The 16,666-nt window shown below is 47.0% G+C and overlaps 1 protein-coding gene across 1 annotated transcript in view; it reads right to left on the bottom strand.

Moving 5' to 3' along the window:
• The window catches only part of LOC144485836 (uncharacterized), a 33,128-nt gene extending 18,282 nt beyond the window's left edge, over positions 1–14,846 (bottom strand). The window contains exons 1-4 of the mRNA XM_078203909.1: positions 14,691–14,846; positions 12,050–12,103; positions 10,099–10,254; positions 7,529–7,922 (exon numbers count right to left, since the gene is read on the bottom strand). Coding sequence (XP_078060035.1) covers positions 7,529–7,922; positions 10,099–10,249 — 545 coding nt within the window. The 5' untranslated portion in view covers positions 10,250–10,254; positions 12,050–12,103; positions 14,691–14,846. The remainder of the gene's footprint in view (positions 1–7,528; positions 7,923–10,098; positions 10,255–12,049; positions 12,104–14,690) is intronic.
• Between the last annotated feature and the right edge of the window lie 1,820 nt (positions 14,847–16,666).

Raw genomic sequence — 16,666 nt, 5'->3', positions numbered from 1 at the left:
ACCAAGTTCTGGACTCCCCCACCATCAGGAACATTCTTTCAGAATCTACCCTGTCTAAGCCTGTCAGAATTTTTAATGAGATCCCCTCACTTTGGAACTCCAGTGAATATAATCTTAACCGATTTAGTCTCTGCTCATGACAGACCTGCAAAACCTTTGCTGTACTTGCTCTACAGCAAAAACATCCTTCCTCAAATAAGGACACCAAAACTGTACACAATACTCAGGAACACTACAATTGCAGTAAGCACAGTAAGAAGTCTCATAACACCAGGTTAAAGTCCAACAGGTTTATTTGGTAGCAAATACCATAAGCTTTCGGAGCGCTGCCCCTTCGTCAGATGGAGAGTGTCAGATGGAGCTACCAAATAACCCTGTTGGACTTTAACCTGGTGTTGTGAGACTTCTTACTGTGCTTACCCCAGTCCAACGCCGGCATCTCCACATCATGACTACCATCGCAATTGCAGTAAAACATCCCTATCCTCAAATCCTCTCACTATGAAGGCCAACATACCATTGCCTTCTTTACTGCTTGCTGTACCTGTGCGCTCACTTTCAGCAACTGATGCATGAGGACACCAAGGTCTCAGAGTATCCACCTTTCTCAATTTATACCCATTCAAGTAACAATCTATCTTCCTCTTATTGCTACCATAGTGGATAACCTCACATTTATACACATTATACTGCATCTGCCATGCAGATGCTCACACACTCAGCCTGTCCAAATCACAATGAAGCATCTCTGCCTCCTCCTCACAGATCACCCTACCACCCAATTTTGTATCAACTTCAAATTTGGAGATGATGCATTCAGTTTCCTCATCCAAAATATTAATATATAATGTGAACAGTTGGGGCCCTAACAGATCCCTGCTGAATCCCTTAGTCACTGACTGCTAATCAGAAAAAGACCCATTTGTGCCAACTCTGCTTCCTGTCCATCTCAAGACATGACCTGCAATCCCATGAGCTTTAACTTTACATAGCAGTCAGTTATGTGACACCTTGTTGAACACCTTCTGAAAGTCTAAATAAACCACATCCACTGGTTCTCCTCCATAACTCTACAAAGAACAAACAAAACACAGAACAAAGAAAATTACAGCCCAGGAACAAGCCCTTTGGCCCTCCAAGCCTGCACCGACCATGCTGCCCGACTTAACCAAAACCCCCTACCCTTCCAGGGACCATATCCCTCTATTCCCATCCTATTCATGCATTTGTCAAGGTGCCCCTTAAAAGTCACTACCGTATCTGCCTCCACCAGCAGCAAGTTCCAGGCACCCACCACCCTCAGTGTAAAAATACTGCCTCGTACATCTCCTTTAAACCTTGCCCCTCACACCTTAAACCTGTGCCCCCTAGTAATTGGTTACAGCCTCCAAAAATTCCAATAGATTTGTCAAGCATGATTTCCCTTTTGTAAATCTATGCTACCTCGGTCTGATTGTACCAGTGCCTTCCAAACTTCATAGAAACCCTACAGTGCAGAAGGAGGCCATTCGGCCCATCGAGTCTGCACCGACCACAATCCCACCCAGGCCCTACCCCCATATCCCTACATATTTTAGGCCGCTAATCCTCTAATCTACGCATCCCAGGACACTAAGGGGCAATTTTAGCATGGCCAATCAACTTAACCCGCACATCTTTGGACTGTGGGAGGAAACCGGAGCACCCGGAGGAAACCCACGCAGACACGAGGAGAATGTGCAAACTCCACACAGACAGTGACCCGAGCCGGGAATCAAACCCAGGTCCCTGGAGCTGTGAAGCAGCAGTGCTAACCACTGTGCTACCGTGCCGCCCAAACAAGTTATGAAATCCTTGATAATGGACTCTAGCAACTTCCCCAGTACCGACATTAGGCTCACTGCTCTATAGAGTCAGAGCCATAGGGCCTGTTTCCATGCTGTAAATCTCTTCGGCCCAACTTGTCTGTGACACCCTTTTTTAAACCCCTAAGCTAGTCCCAATTGCCCCCATTTGGCCCATATCCTCTATACCCATCTTACCCATGTAACTGTAAATGCTTTATAAAAGACAAAATTGTACCCGCCACTACTGCTACCTCTGGCAGCTTGTTCCAGACACTCACCATCCTCTGGACCCTTTTGTATCTCTCCCCTTAAACCTATGCCCTCTAGTTTTAGACTCCCCTACCTTTGGGAAAATATATTGACTATTCAGCTGATCTATAGTTCCGTTTTCTCTCTACCTTCCTTTTGAATAGTGGCCTTACATTAGTTACCTTCCAATATGTAGGAACCTGCCCAGAGGCCAAAGTACTGTGGGATGAAGATTATCAGGAACTGGAGATATATCCACCTTCAATCCCACCTATTTCTCAAAACCACTTCTCTGCTAATGCTGATTTCCGCAAGAAGTTTAACAAGACCAGGTTAAAGTCCAACAGGTTTATTTGGTAGCAAAGGCCACACAAGCTTTCGGAGCTCCAAGCCCCTTCTTGGAGCTCCGAAAGCTTGTGTGGCTTTTGCTACCAAATAAGCCTGTTGGACTTTAACCTGGTCTTGTTAAACTTCTTACTGTGTTCACCCCAGTCCAACGCCAACATCTCCACATCATGCTGATTTCCACCAGCTCCTCCATCATATTTCTCAGAACTTCTGGTTCATTATTCATGTTTTCTTTTGAAACGCTGCGCTAAACCTCAGTCATTACAATTTAGCACTTTAACATGTGGACTTCAGCAAGACTTTTAAGATCCCACATGGGAGACTGATAGCAAAGATAAGGGCCCGAGATGCAAGGAAATTTGGCAAATTGGATCCAGAATTGGCTGGGTGGCAGGAAGCAGAGGGTGCTGGCCAAGGGGTGATTTTCAGTCTGGAAGATTGTGTCCAGTGGGGTCCCACAAGGATCAGTTTTGGGGCCCTTGCTGTTTGTGGTTTATATGAATGCATCCCAATGCATGTGACAATGATAAATCAAATGTAGAATGTAGAAAGGTTGGTCAGCAAGTTTGTGGATGATACAACAATTTGTGGGGGTTAAGGAGGAAGATAGCCCGAGATTACAGGAGGATATAGACGAGCTGGTTAGAAAGGCTGATCAGTGGCAAATGAAATTCAATCCAGATCAATGTGAGGTGATGTGCTTGGGCAGGACAAACAAGGTAAACATGAACAGCAGGACCCTGGCAAGATCCGAGGATCAGATGGACCTTGGTATGCATGTACAGTGGTCCCTTAAGGTAGCAGGGCAGGTGGATAAAGTGGTTAATAAGCCATATGGTATACTTGCCCTTTTTGGCCAAGGCATAGAGTTGAAGAGCAGGGAGAAATATACAAGACATTGATTAGGCCACAGCTAGAGTATAGTGTGCAGTTCTGGAATCCATATTATAGGAGGGTTATGACCACATTGGAAAGAGTGCAGAGGGTTCACGAGACTGGGCTCTGGAGTTTAGAAGAATGAGGGGAGATCAAATTGAGGTATACAAGATGATGAAAGGTATGGATAAAGTAGATGTGGAGCAGATGCTTCCTCTTGTGGGGCATTCTTGGACGAGAGGTCATAGTCTTAGGATAAGGGGTAGCAAATTTAAAACAGAGTTGAGGAGAAACTAATTCTCCCAAAGGGTTCTGAATCTGTGGATATCGCTACCCCAAAGTGCGGTGGATGCTGGGACAGTGAGTAAATTTAAGGAGGCGTTAGACAGATTTTTCACTGGTAATGGGTTGAAAGTTTATGGGGAGAAGGCAGGAAAATAGGGATGAGGAGCATATCGGCCATGATCGAATGGCGGAGCAGACTTGATGGACCGAATGGCCTAATTCTGCTCCTATATCTTATGAAGATTAACCAGGATGTTGGTAGATCTGGAGAGTTTGAATTATAAGAGAGATTGGATAGATTGTTTTCCTTGGAGCAGAGGAGACTGAGATGGGACAAGATGGAGATGTAGAAAGACAAGGGGCTTAAATAGACAGGAAGAAACTTTTCCTTTTTGGAGGGATCACATCCAGGGGGCATAGATTCACCGCAAGGGGCAGGGGGTTGAGAAGGGATGAGGGGAAATATTTTTTAAACAAAAAAAAAAAAGGGTGGTGGGACTCAGTGCCTGAAAGGGTGGTGGTGGAGGCAGAGACCCTTTTAACATTTAGGAAGTATTTAGATGTGTATTTACAATGACACGGCTAAGGCCCCAAGTGCTGGAAAATGGGATTAGAATTGTTGCATGGCTTGTCTTTGATCTGCACAGAGTGGATGGGCTGATGGGCCTTTTTCTATGCTGTATGACTATACCAGTAGGGATATCCTGGTCAGGAAGGCGAGGATCCTCCTGAGCCTGACCATGCCCAGATAACAACATGTCCTGGTCCCTTCACACCAACCTGACAGTTAAACAACCCATAAACACCTCTGTCAGCAGAAAGTTCAACATGTCCATTCTGACTCAATTTTCACAGATACACCATGGAAAGCATTCTTTCTGGTTGTATCACAGGTTGATATGGCTCCCACTCTGTCCAAGACTGCAAGAAACTGCAAGGGGTCATGAACACAGCCCAGTCCATCACACAAACCACCCCCCAACCATCGACTGTCTGCACTTCCTGCTTTCTCAGAAAAGCAGCCAGCATAATCAGAGACCCTATGCACCCTGGACCTTCTTCCAACAGAAGATAAAGTCAGAGTTCACGTACTAACTGAATCAAAAACAGCTTTTTCCCTGCTGCTATCAGACTTTTGAATGGACCTATCTTGCATGAAGTTGACCTTTCTCTACACCCTTTCTGCAACTATAATTGGGGGTGACAGTGGTTAGCACTGCTGCCTCACAGCACCATGGACCTGGGTTCAATTGCAGCCTCAGGTTAATGTCAGTGTGGAGCTTGCATTCTCCCGGGGAGGGGGGCAGCAGTGTTAGCTGGATAAATACGTGGGGTTATGGGAATCGGGCCTGGGTGGGATTGTGGTCAGTGCAGACTCGATGGGCCAAATGGCCTCCATCAGCACTGTAGGGATTCTATGTAACACTACATTCTGCACCCTCTCCATTCCTTCCCCCCTATGCACACTATGAACGGTATGCTTTGTCTGTATAGTGTGCAAGAAACAACTTTTTCACTCCATCCAAATACATGTGACAATAATAAATCAAATCAGATCAGGTTCAAAGGCTGAATGGGTGACCACTAACCCAAGGCGGAGAGAGAGATGGGGTTTCATAGACCCCACATCGGGAATACAGTGCACAGTTTTGATCCCCACATTTAAACCCGATTCTTACAATGCGGGCACAGCGAATGGTTCACGAGACTGGGCTCCGGGATGAGGTGACTGTCTTGTCATTTGACAATTTTGGAGTATTGTGTACAGTTTTGGTCACCTAGTTACAGGAAGGATGTAAATAAGATTGAAAGAGTGCAGAGAAGGTTCACAAGGATGTTGCCGGGACTTGAGAAGCTGAGTTACAGAGAGAGATTGAATAGGTTGGGACTTTATTCCCTGGAGTGTAGAAGATTGAGGGGAGATTTGATAGAGGTGTATAAGATTTTGATGGGTATAGATAGAGTGAATGCAAGCAGGCTTTGTCCGCTGAGGCTAGGGGAGAAAAAAACCAGAGGGCATGGGTTAAGGGTGAAAGGAGAAAAGTTTAAAGGGAATATTAGGGGGGGCTTCTTCACGCAGAGAGTGGTGGGAGTGTGGAATGAGCTGCCGGATAAAGTGGTAAATGCAGGGTCACTTTTAACATTTAAGAAAAACTTGGACGGGTTCATGGATGAGAGGGGTGTGGAGGGATATGGTCCAAGTGCAGGTCAGTGGGACTAGGCATAAAATGGTTCGGCACAGACAAGAAGGGCCAAAAGGCCTGTTTCTGAGCTGTAATTTTCTATGGTTCTATGGACACTGAATAAATCGGCTTCAGGACTTGCAGAAACGCTCGATAGGGTGGGCAGGAAGGTCAGTTCCACAGGTCTCGGGAGTCAGAAACAATGAGGGCACAGTCTCAGGACAAGGGGCTGATGGTTTTGACCGAGAGGAGAAATTTCTCCACTTGAAAGGGTTGCCAATATTTGGAATTCTTGACCTCACTGTTGTGGAAGTGCTTGGACACATTTTCCCAGATGGGACACAAATTAAAGGGAGATGGGGAGTGGGCAAGAACAGTGTCGAAGCCCAAAGATCAGCTACAATGCCGAACAGGCAGTGTGGGCCACTCCCATCTCTCATGTACTACATTAAAATGTTGGTTAGGCCGCATTTGGAATACTTTGTCCATTTTCAAGTTTGATGACGACCCACCATGGTGGGTTGGATCTCAAACAATGACAAAGACGAGACAGAGTACAGGAAAGAGATAGAGAATCTGGTGAACTAGTGCAACAATAATCTCTCCCACAACGCCAACAAAATGAAGGAGATAGTCATCGACTTCAGGAAGCATAGTGGAGGGCATGCCCCTATCTACAGCAACAGGGATGAAGTAGAAATGGTCGAGAGCTTCACGTTTTTAAGGTGTCTAGATCACCAACAACCTATCCTGGTCCCTCCATGTTTATGCAAGGAAGCCCAATGCCTCTACTTTCAAGAAACTAAGCAAATTTGGCACGTCTGCAACAATTAACTTCTACAGATGCACCATTGAAAGCATTCTTTCTGATTGCATCACAGCTTGGTATGACCCCTGCTCTGTCCAAGACCACAAGAAACTACAAAGGGTCATGAATGTAGCCCAGTCCTTCACTCAAACCAGCCTCCCATCCACTCTTCCCACCGTCTCGGAAAAGCAGCCAGCATAAATAAGCTCCCCACGCACCCCAGACATTCTCTCTTCCACTTTCTTTCGTCGGGAAGAAGATACAAAAGTCTGAGATCACATACCAACCAACTCAGACAGCTTTTTCCTTGCTGCCATTAGGCTTTGAATGGACCTGCCTCACATTTTGATCTTTCTCTGCACCCAGCTATGACTAACACTACATTCTGCACCCTGATCTTTCCTTCTCCCCCATGTACTTTATGTACAGTATGCAAGAAACAATACTTTTCACTGTATACTAATACATGTGACCAAAATCAATCAAATCAATCCTGGCCACACTACCAGAAGGACATGGAGGCTTTGGAGAGAGAGTACAGAAAAGGTTTACCAGGAATGTTGCCTGGTATGGAGGGTCTTAGCTATGAGAAGAGATTGTTCTCCCTGGAAATATGAAGGTTGAGGGGTGACTTGGTAGAAATTTATAAAAAATTATGAGGGGGATAGATAAGGTGAGCAGTTGGAAGCTTTTTCCCAGGGCAGAAATGACAATCACAAGGAGGCACAAGTTCAAGGCAAGTTCAGTCGAGATATGGTGGTGGTGGCCTGGAAAGCACTGCCAAGCGAGATGGTTGAGACAGATACGTTAAGTGACATTTAAGACTTATCTTGGTAGGTAGATGAACAAGCAGGGCATAGAGGGATAGAGGCAGATGGTCTAGATAGGACAACATGATCAGCACAGGTTTAGTGGGCTGAAGGACCAGTTCCTGTGCTGTTCTTCGTACTCACAAGGACTGAGAAGCATTCTCCATAAGGGGTGTCTGAGCGACCAGTGCTGGTCTCCTGGCTGGAGGTGTAGGTGGAATTTCAGCCATGTTGGGTCTCGGGCCTGTGGATGGTCTCCTGGCTGGAGGTGTAGCTGGGATTTCAGCCATGTTGGGTCTCGGGCCTGTGGATGGTCTCCTGGCTGGAGGTGTAGCTGGGATTTCAGCCATGTTGGGTCTCGGGCCTGTGGATGGTCTCCTGGCTGAAGGTGTAGCTGGGATTTCAGCCATGTTGGGTCTCAGGTCTGTGGATGGTCTCCTGGCTGAAGGTGTAGCTGGGATTTCAGCCATGTTGGGTCTCAGGTCTGTGGATGGTCTCCTGGCTGGAGGTGGAGTCTGGTTTTCAGTAACTCTGCAGTCTGTTGCAAAGAGGAAACATTTCAGCTATTAATGACTCAAACCCTGAAGAGTGCAAGAGCTTTTAGCAGCCATCCCCCAACAAGTCCCTGCATCGAGCCCACAGTCACCAAGAAAGAAGAATGTGCAACCTGGGTAATGAGCAAGGCTCCACAGGACTCAGAAGGGTCTGGGTGAGCCAGGTTGATTCCTGGAATGGCAGGTCCGTCATACATGGAGAGACCATGGTCGGTTAGGATTGTATTCACTGGAAATTCTGTGAGGAGGGTATCTCAGAAACTTATTAAATTCTAAGTGCGCACAGTGGCTCGAGCTGCTGCCTTACAGCTCCAGGGACCTGGGTGACTGCATGGAGTTTGCACATTCTCCCAGTGTCTGCAAGGGTTTCCTCCGGGTACAATAATTTCCTCCCACACTACAAAGGTGTGGGGGTTAGGTGGATTGACCATGATAAATTGCCCCTTAGTGTCAGGGGAACTACTATACTCACCTAATGGAGTTGCACTCGGAAAGCTCGCGATACCAAATAAACCTGTTGGATTTTAGCCTGGTGTTGAGACTTCAGAGGATTAGATAGGGTGGATAGCGAGAGCCTTTTCCTCGGATGGTGTTGGCTAGCACGAGGGGACATAGCTTTAAATTGAGGGGTGAGAGATATAGGACAGATGTTAGAGGTAGGTTCTTTACTCAGAGTAGTAAGGGCGTGGAATGCCCTGCCTGTAACAGTGGTGGACTCGTCAACGTTGAGAGCATTCAAATGGTTATTGGATAAACATATGGATGATATTGGAATAGTGTAGATTAGAGGGGCTTTAGATTGGTTCCACTGGTCGGCACAACATCGAGGGCCGAAGGGCCTGTACTGCGCTGTAATGTTCTATGTTCTTACTGTACTACAGAAAGAAGAAATTAGATACAGCTCTTGGGGCTAATGAATATGGGGGATCATGGTACTGAATTCAATGATCAGCCATAATCAAAATTAATGTCAGGCTCGAAGGACCTACTCCTGCTTCTAGTTTCCACGTATCCTCCACTGGCGGCATGGCAGATTTTAGAACCTGAGCACAAACCAAGTGCATAACCAAGGTGCCCAAAATTAAAGAAGGCAGAAGACTGTCATGGCAAATTTTGACCAAAAAAAATAGGAGTCCACTGGAGACAGGAAGCCAAAGATCAGAATCCTAGAATCTCCACAATGCAGAAGGAGGCCATTCAGCCGAGAGTCTGTACAATCCCACCAGGCCCTATCCCCATAACCCCATGCATTTACCCTTGCTAGTCCCCTTGACCTCTTTTTAGGGCAAACCAAATAAACAAACTCAGATTAAATCAGGACGAAGTAAAAGGGACAGCTCCCCAAAAGGAGGGGGGAAACGGCCCGAACAGAAATCAAAGTACAAAGGAAACTTAAAAATATCAAATTAAAATGTGATTGCCAGGGTCAATAACGCACCCCAACCCCTGCGGTACCCAACGGGCGCAGAAGGCGTCAACCGCACCCGTGGACACCGCATGCTCCCTCTCCAGGGACACCCGGCCACGAACGTAGCCGCGGTAGAGGGGAAGACAGTCAGGATGGACGGCCCCCTCGATCGCCTGCTGCCTGGACCGGTAAATGGCACGTTTCACCAGGCCCAGGAGCAGGTTCACGAGGAGGTCGCCATCCCGACCCTCCCCTCTCTGCACCGGGTGTCCGTAGATCAGGAGCGTGGGACTGAAGTGCAAACAAAACATCAATAAAAGGTTCTTTAGGAAAACAAAAAGGGAGTGCAGCCTAAGACACACAACATAGACATGGTCCACCACTAGGGTCAAATTGAGCATGGCCAATCCACCTAACCACACCTCTTCAGACTGTGGGAGAAAACCCACGCAGAGAGCCTGTAAACTCTACACAGACAGCCACCCAAGTTGGGAATTGAACCGGATCCTTGGCGCTGTGAGGCAGCAGTGCCACCATGCCCGCCCTCCCTCACTAGTATGATGTGTAAGTTAGATGGCCTAGCCAAACCAAATTGCCCCTTACTGTCAGGGGGACTAGCAGGGTAAATAGGTGGGATCATTTTCAGTGCGCACTTGATGCGCCAAATGGCCTCCTACTGCACTGTACAGATTTTTTAACAAGTAACTGGTGCTCAAAGATCCATTGAGTAGGCAACTGATACAAATCCATACCTGACCGATTAGACTCTTCCTGATGAACTATGGGACGAAGAATCACCATTGGCACTCCACACTTCAAAGGTGTTAACGGCAAACTCAGTTTGGTGGAATTCGGCATTTGAAGGCACTCCCTTCCCTCACTGTTACTGGCTGGTGTTTTCATCTAACCTGTATTGCAAACAAGCAGAACTTTAACTTCAACCAGGTCGAGAACACCATAATCAGTAAATACAAGACACTACTAAAAATGAAACTGAGGATTATAAATTGTATGCATTCCTGGTCATCAAACTTAAAAGTTTAAGCGCTTATTCATTAGTGTCACAAGTAGGCTTAAATCAACACTGCAATGTGGTCACAGATTCCCCTGGTCGTCACATTCTGGCACCTGTTCATGTACACGGAGGGAGAATTAGCAGGGTTTGGGGGTGGGGGGTCCAGAACTTCAGGTTATAGTTTGAGGGTAAGGGGTAAAGCGTTTAGAACCGAGGGGAGGAAAAATTTCCTCATCCAGAGAGTGGCGAATGTATGGAATTCACCACAGAAAGTAGTTTTTAAAAGTTTGATTTATTGTCAAACGTATTGGGATACAGTGAAAAAAAGTATTGTTTCTTACACAGAGAACATAGGGGAGAAGGAAAGGAGAGGGTGCAGAATGTTGTTACAGTCATAGCTAGAGAGTGTAGAGAAAGAACAACTTGGGGCCATTCAAAAATCTAATGACAGCAGGGAAGAAGCTGTTCTTGAAGCGCTTGATACGTGTCCGCAAACTTTTGTATCTTTCTCTGATGGGAGTGAGTTATATCTGGGGTGCATTGAGGCCAAAACATTGTGTGATTTCAAGAAGAAATTAGATACAACTCTGGGAGCTAAAATGATATTTCAGAGAAGGGACAAGTGGGGAAAAAACAGGATATTGAATTTGAGGATCATAGAAAAATGTAGAGCAGGAGGCCATTCGGCCCATCAAGTCTGCACCGACCACAATCCCACCCAGTCCCTAGCCCCATGCATTTACCTTAGCTAGTCCCCTTGACACTAAAGGGTAATTTTTGCATGGCCAATCCACCTAACCCACACATCTTTGGACTGTGGGAGGAAACTGGAGCACCCGGAGGAAACCCACATAGGCAAGGCAGGAACATGCAAATGCCACATAGACAGTGACCCGAGGCTGGAATTGAACCCGGGTTCCTGACACTACGAGGCAGCAGTGCTAACCACTGTGCCACCCAACAGCAAAGGTAAAGTCACCATAGGCTGCTCTCTCCTTTGAAGGGGGGGGGGGGGGGGGGTGGAGGAAGGCCGCGAGAAGAGAGGGAGAACTGACTGCTGGCAATTTTAACCCGAGGATCACCACACCTCAACCAAGGGGGTAAGGCAGGCCTTCAAGAATAATCTCAGCCAGCACAGGAATTGAACCCACACTGCTGGTGTTATTCTACATCACAAACTAGCCATCCAGCCAACTGAGCTAATCAACACCAACTATTCAATGAATGGCAGAATGGCCTACTCCTCCTTGTAAGTGTATTCAAAATCTGAACCAGAAAACAAAAAATTAAAAATCCACTCCATCTTGAAGAAAATCTTAATGCCACGATCTAATTGGAATTAGGAGTTATTGGCAGCACGGTGGCGAGCACTGCTGCTTCAGTGCCAGGGACCCAGGTTCAATGCCCAGCTTGGGTCACTGTCTGTGTGGAGTCTGCAGAGTTTCCTCCAGTCTCTTCACACAGTCTGAAAGATACGCTGGCTAGGTGCATTGGACATGTTAAATTCTCCCTCACTGTACCTAAACATAACTTCATGCAGTGCTAATGTAAGCCTACTTGTGACACTAGTAACAAATCAATTCATTGCAATCAACACTCAAGAACCTTTGCCAGATTCAACTCAAACCAGTTGGGTTGCCGATTAATATGTGAAATAACAAGAGAAAAATGAATAAAATACAACTTACTGAGTCTGAGGTTTATCCTATCGTCAACCAGCACTCCAGGTCCTCTTGAAACCCCTACAAACAAAGAAAACACAGCTGTGCTGGACACTCATTTATAGAGAGACTCCAATCAGTTACTGGCCAATCAGATTCAATCATAGAGAGATGCCAATTGCCTGACAGCCAATCAGATCTTTCTTATAGAAAGACTCCAAAAAGTTCATGACCAATCAGATTGCAATGATAGAGGGAGAAGGAAAGGGTCCAATCAAAGGCTGACCTTATGGAGGTTTAGAAAATTAGGAGGGGTATAAAATCCCTGCAGTGCAGAAGGCGACCATTTGGCCCATTGAGCCTGCAAAGCCTACAATCCCATGCAGGCCCTAACTGCGTGTATTCACCCTGATAATCCCCTTGGCATTAAGGGTCAATTTATCATGGTCAATCTGGCTAATCTGCACATTTTTGGACTGTGGGAGGAAACCAGTCAACCCGGAGGAAACCCACACAGACATGGGGATAACCTACAAACTCCACAGACAGTCACCTGAGGCTGGAATTGAACCTGGATCCCTGGCACTGTGAGGCAGCATTGCTAACCACTGTGCCACTGTACTGCCCCAAAGGTTTCTAAAGTACCTGGAGTACTAGCTGATGGAACAGCCAAGGTATGCTCCCCAGGGTAGGGGAGAAAACTAGAGGGCACAGGTTTAAGGTGAGAGGGGAAAGATTTAAAAGGGACCTGGGGCGCAACATTTTCATACAGGGTGATGTGTGTATGGAATGAGCTGCCAGAGGAGGTGGTAGAGGTGGGTACAATTATAACATTTAAAAGACGTTTGGACAGGTACATAGATAGGGAAAGGTTTAGAGGGATATGGGCCAAATGCAGGCAAATGGGATGCATTCAGTTTGGGAAACCTGGTTGGCATAGAGGAGTTTGGCTGAAGGATCTGTTTCATAGAATAGAATCATAGAATCACCGCCGTGCAGAAGGAGGCCATTTGGCCCATTGAGTCTGCACTGATAACGATCCCACCCAGGCTGTATCCCTGTAACTCAACGTATTTATCCTGCTAATTCCCCTGACCCTAAAGGTCAATTTAGCCTAGCTAATCAACCTAACCCGCACATCTTTGGAGTGTGGCAGGAAACCCACGCAGGCACTGGGTGGGAGAATGTGCAAACTCCAGACAGTCACCCACGGCTAGATTTTAACCCAGGTCACCGTGGCACTATGAGGTAGCAGTGTTAACCACTATGCCACCGTGCTGTATATCTCTGTGACTCTCTGAAGGCCAATCAGAACTGAATTATAGAGAGGCTCCAATCATCTTTTATCAATCGGATAGATTTTTGTTCCAGTCAGTTCCTCACTAGGGGATAGGGGGAGGAGGTGGCGCAGTGGTATTGTGGCTGGACGAGTAATCTAGAGACCCAGGGTAATGTTTTGGGGAGCCTGGTTCGAATCCAAATCCAAAATTTGAGTTCAATTAAAAAAAAGTCTGAAATGCAGAATCGACTGATGACTGTGAAACCATTATCGATTGTCGGAAAACCAATCTGGTTCACTAATGTTCTTTAGGGAAGGAAATCTGCTATCCTTACCCGGTCTGGCCTACATGTGACTTCAGAGCCACGGCAATGTGGAGTTTGCACATTTCCCCCCTCTGGGTGCTCCAGTTTTCTGCCTCGCTCCAATGATGTGCAGGTTGGGTTGATTGGCCATGCTAAATTGCCCCTTACGTGTCCTGGGATGTGTAGGTTAGAGGGATTAGCGGGGTAAATGTGTGGGGTTGTGGGGATAGGTCCTGGGATGGGATTGTTGTTGGTGCAGACTCGATGGGCTGAATGGCCTCCTTCTGCACTGTAGGGTTTCTATGTTTATTTTTCTGTCCTGTTGCCTTAAGAGACATATAGAGATGCATCCCAAGCTCCCTCTGGTCCTCTGTACTTCCGAGCATCCTTCCGTTCATTGTGTATTTCCTTAATCCTTACAGAATGCATCACGTTTCCAGATTAAATTCCATTTGCCGCTGTTCTGTCCATCTGACTGCCCTCACTATTTATCACACCACCAATTTTTGTGTCATCTATGAACTCTCTCATCCTGTCTCCCACATCTGGATCATTAATGTACACTACAAATAGCGAGGAACCCAGTGCCTATCCCTGCGGAACACCACTGGATGTGGAGATGCCGGCGTTGGACTGGGGTAAACACAGTAAGAAGTTTAACAACACCAGGTTAAAGTCCAACAGGTTTATTTGGTAGCAAAAGCCACACAAGCTTTCGGAGCTCTAAGCCCCTTCTTCAGGTGAGTGGGAATTCTGTTCACAAACAGAGCTTATAAAGACACAGACTCAATTTACATGAATAATGGTTGGAATGCGAATACTTACAACTAATCAAGTCTTTAAGAAACGAAACAATGTGAGTGGAGAGAGCATCAAGACAGGCTAAAAAGATGTGTATTGTCTCCAGACAAGACAGCCAGTGAAACTCTGCAGGTCCATGCAACTGTGGGAGTTACAAATAGTGTGACATGAACCCAATATCCCGGTTGAGGCCGTCCTCGTGTGTGCGGAACTTGGCTATCAGTTTCTGCTCAGTGACTCTGCGCTGTCGTGTGTCGCGAAGGCCGCCTTGCAGAACGCTTACCCGAATATCAGAGGCCGAATGCCCGTGACCGCTGAAGTGCTCCCCAACAGGAAGAGAACAGTCTTGCCTGGTGATTGTCGAGCGGTGTTCATTCATCAGGCTTCCAGTTACAGAATCGACCTTCGATTCTCAGCCTCTGCCCAGTGGTACTTGTCCCTTTAAGGGAGACAGACAGATAACGGGTGAACTGCCCTGAGGGGAGTAACTGGGACTCGGGGCGGGGGAAATCACCCCAGGATGTCGAGCCCTCTGAGGCAGGAGACAGGCAGGAAGGTGGCTGCAGCCACGCAAATGCTGGACAATTCGAGTTAAGATATATCTATTGTACTCGCACAGCAAGTTCGTTCATCTCATCGACTGCAGGAGCAGACACGAGAGGCACAATGGCCTCTTAATTCTCCTATTTTTTAGGTTCTGGGCGGGACGTTCAAGGCCGCAGCACCCAGCTTCTCAGGAATACTGCCCAACACATTCCATCTCAATCATTTCTCTCTCTCTCTGGGACTCTCACTCCATTGCTATCCTCCCCACTCTCTGTTTCTCTCTCTTCTCATCTGTCTGTCTTTCTCTCCCTCTGTGGCACTCACTCCATTGCTATCCAACCTCTGTTATTTTTCTCTCCATCTTTCTCTGTCTCTCTCTCTTTCTGTCTGTCTGTTTCTCTCTCTCTCCCCATCTCTCTCCCTGTCTCTCTCCATCTCCCCCTTTCTCCATCCCTCTGCCTGTCTCACTCTCTCTCCATCTCATTCTCTCTGTCTCTCTCTTCCCCACCGCTGCCCCCCCCCCATCTCTCTCCCTCTCTCTGTGGCACCCACTCCATTGCTATACTCCACTCTGTCAGTTGTTATCTCTACATCTCTATCCTCTCTCTCTCTCCATCTCCCTATCTCTCTACATCTCTATCCTCTCTCCCTATCTCTCTCTCTCGGTCTCTCTCCATCTCCTTTTCTCGAGGTCTCTGTCTGTCTCTCCATCTCTCTTTCTATGTCTGTGTCCGTCTCTCTCTCTCTCTCCACCCCACACAAGAAAAAACTAACAGTTATAATCATATATGATGAAGAAAAAGGCCCAGGAGGCAAGAAGACAACAAGCCACAGAATAAAGGCAAGGCATCATGGGGAGCAACAAGAGTTGGACGTGAGTCGAAAGAAAGGTGGCAGAGCACAAAGAAAAGGGGACATGTCCTCTCTCTGTCCGACACCAAAAATCTCTCTCTCTCTCCCCATTGCTCTATCTTTCACTCTGTCTCTCTCTCTCTCTCTGGCACTCACTCCACTTCTATACTGCTCTCTGTCTCTCTCCATCTCTATCCTCTCTCTCCATCTCTCTTTCTCTCGGTCTCTGTCGCTCTCACTCTCTCTGTCCCCATTTCTCTTTCTGTGGCACTCACTCCATTGCTATACTCCCGCCTATCTGCTATTCTCTCTCCATCTTTCTGCTATTCTCTCTCTCTCCTTCTCTCTGTTATGCTGGATGGCAGAGAATTGAAAAGTAGAAGCAGAATCTTTGGAAATTTTTAAGGCATATTTCGATAAATTCTTCATTAACAAGGGGATTGTAAGAGTATGGGGTTGGGGGGGGTGGGGAGGGAGGTTGGCAGGAATGTGGGGTTGAGGTTCCAATCACCTCAGCTAAGATCTGATTGAATGGCGGAGCAGGCTCGAGGGGCCGAGTGGCCTCCTTCTGCTCCTAATGTCTCCAGACACAGGAATCTCTCTCACTCTGGGCAGCACGGTAGCACAGTGGTTAGCACTGCTGCTTCACAGCTCCAGGGTCCCGGGTTCGATTCCCGGCTCGGGTCACTGTCTGTGTGGAGTTTGCACATTCTCCTCGTGTCTGCGTGGGTTTCCTCCGGGTACTCCGGTTTCCTCCCACAGTCCAAAGATGTGCGGGTTAGGTTGATTGGCCAGGTTAAAAATTGCCCCTTAGAGTCCTGTGATGCGTAGATTAGAGGGATTAGCGGGTAAATATGTGGG

This window comes from Mustelus asterias, unplaced genomic scaffold, assembly GCF_964213995.1.
Source record: "Mustelus asterias unplaced genomic scaffold, sMusAst1.hap1.1 HAP1_SCAFFOLD_234, whole genome shotgun sequence".
NCBI lineage: Eukaryota > Metazoa > Chordata > Chondrichthyes > Carcharhiniformes > Triakidae > Mustelus > Mustelus asterias.
This window is presented reverse-complemented; position numbering and strand designations above follow the sequence as displayed.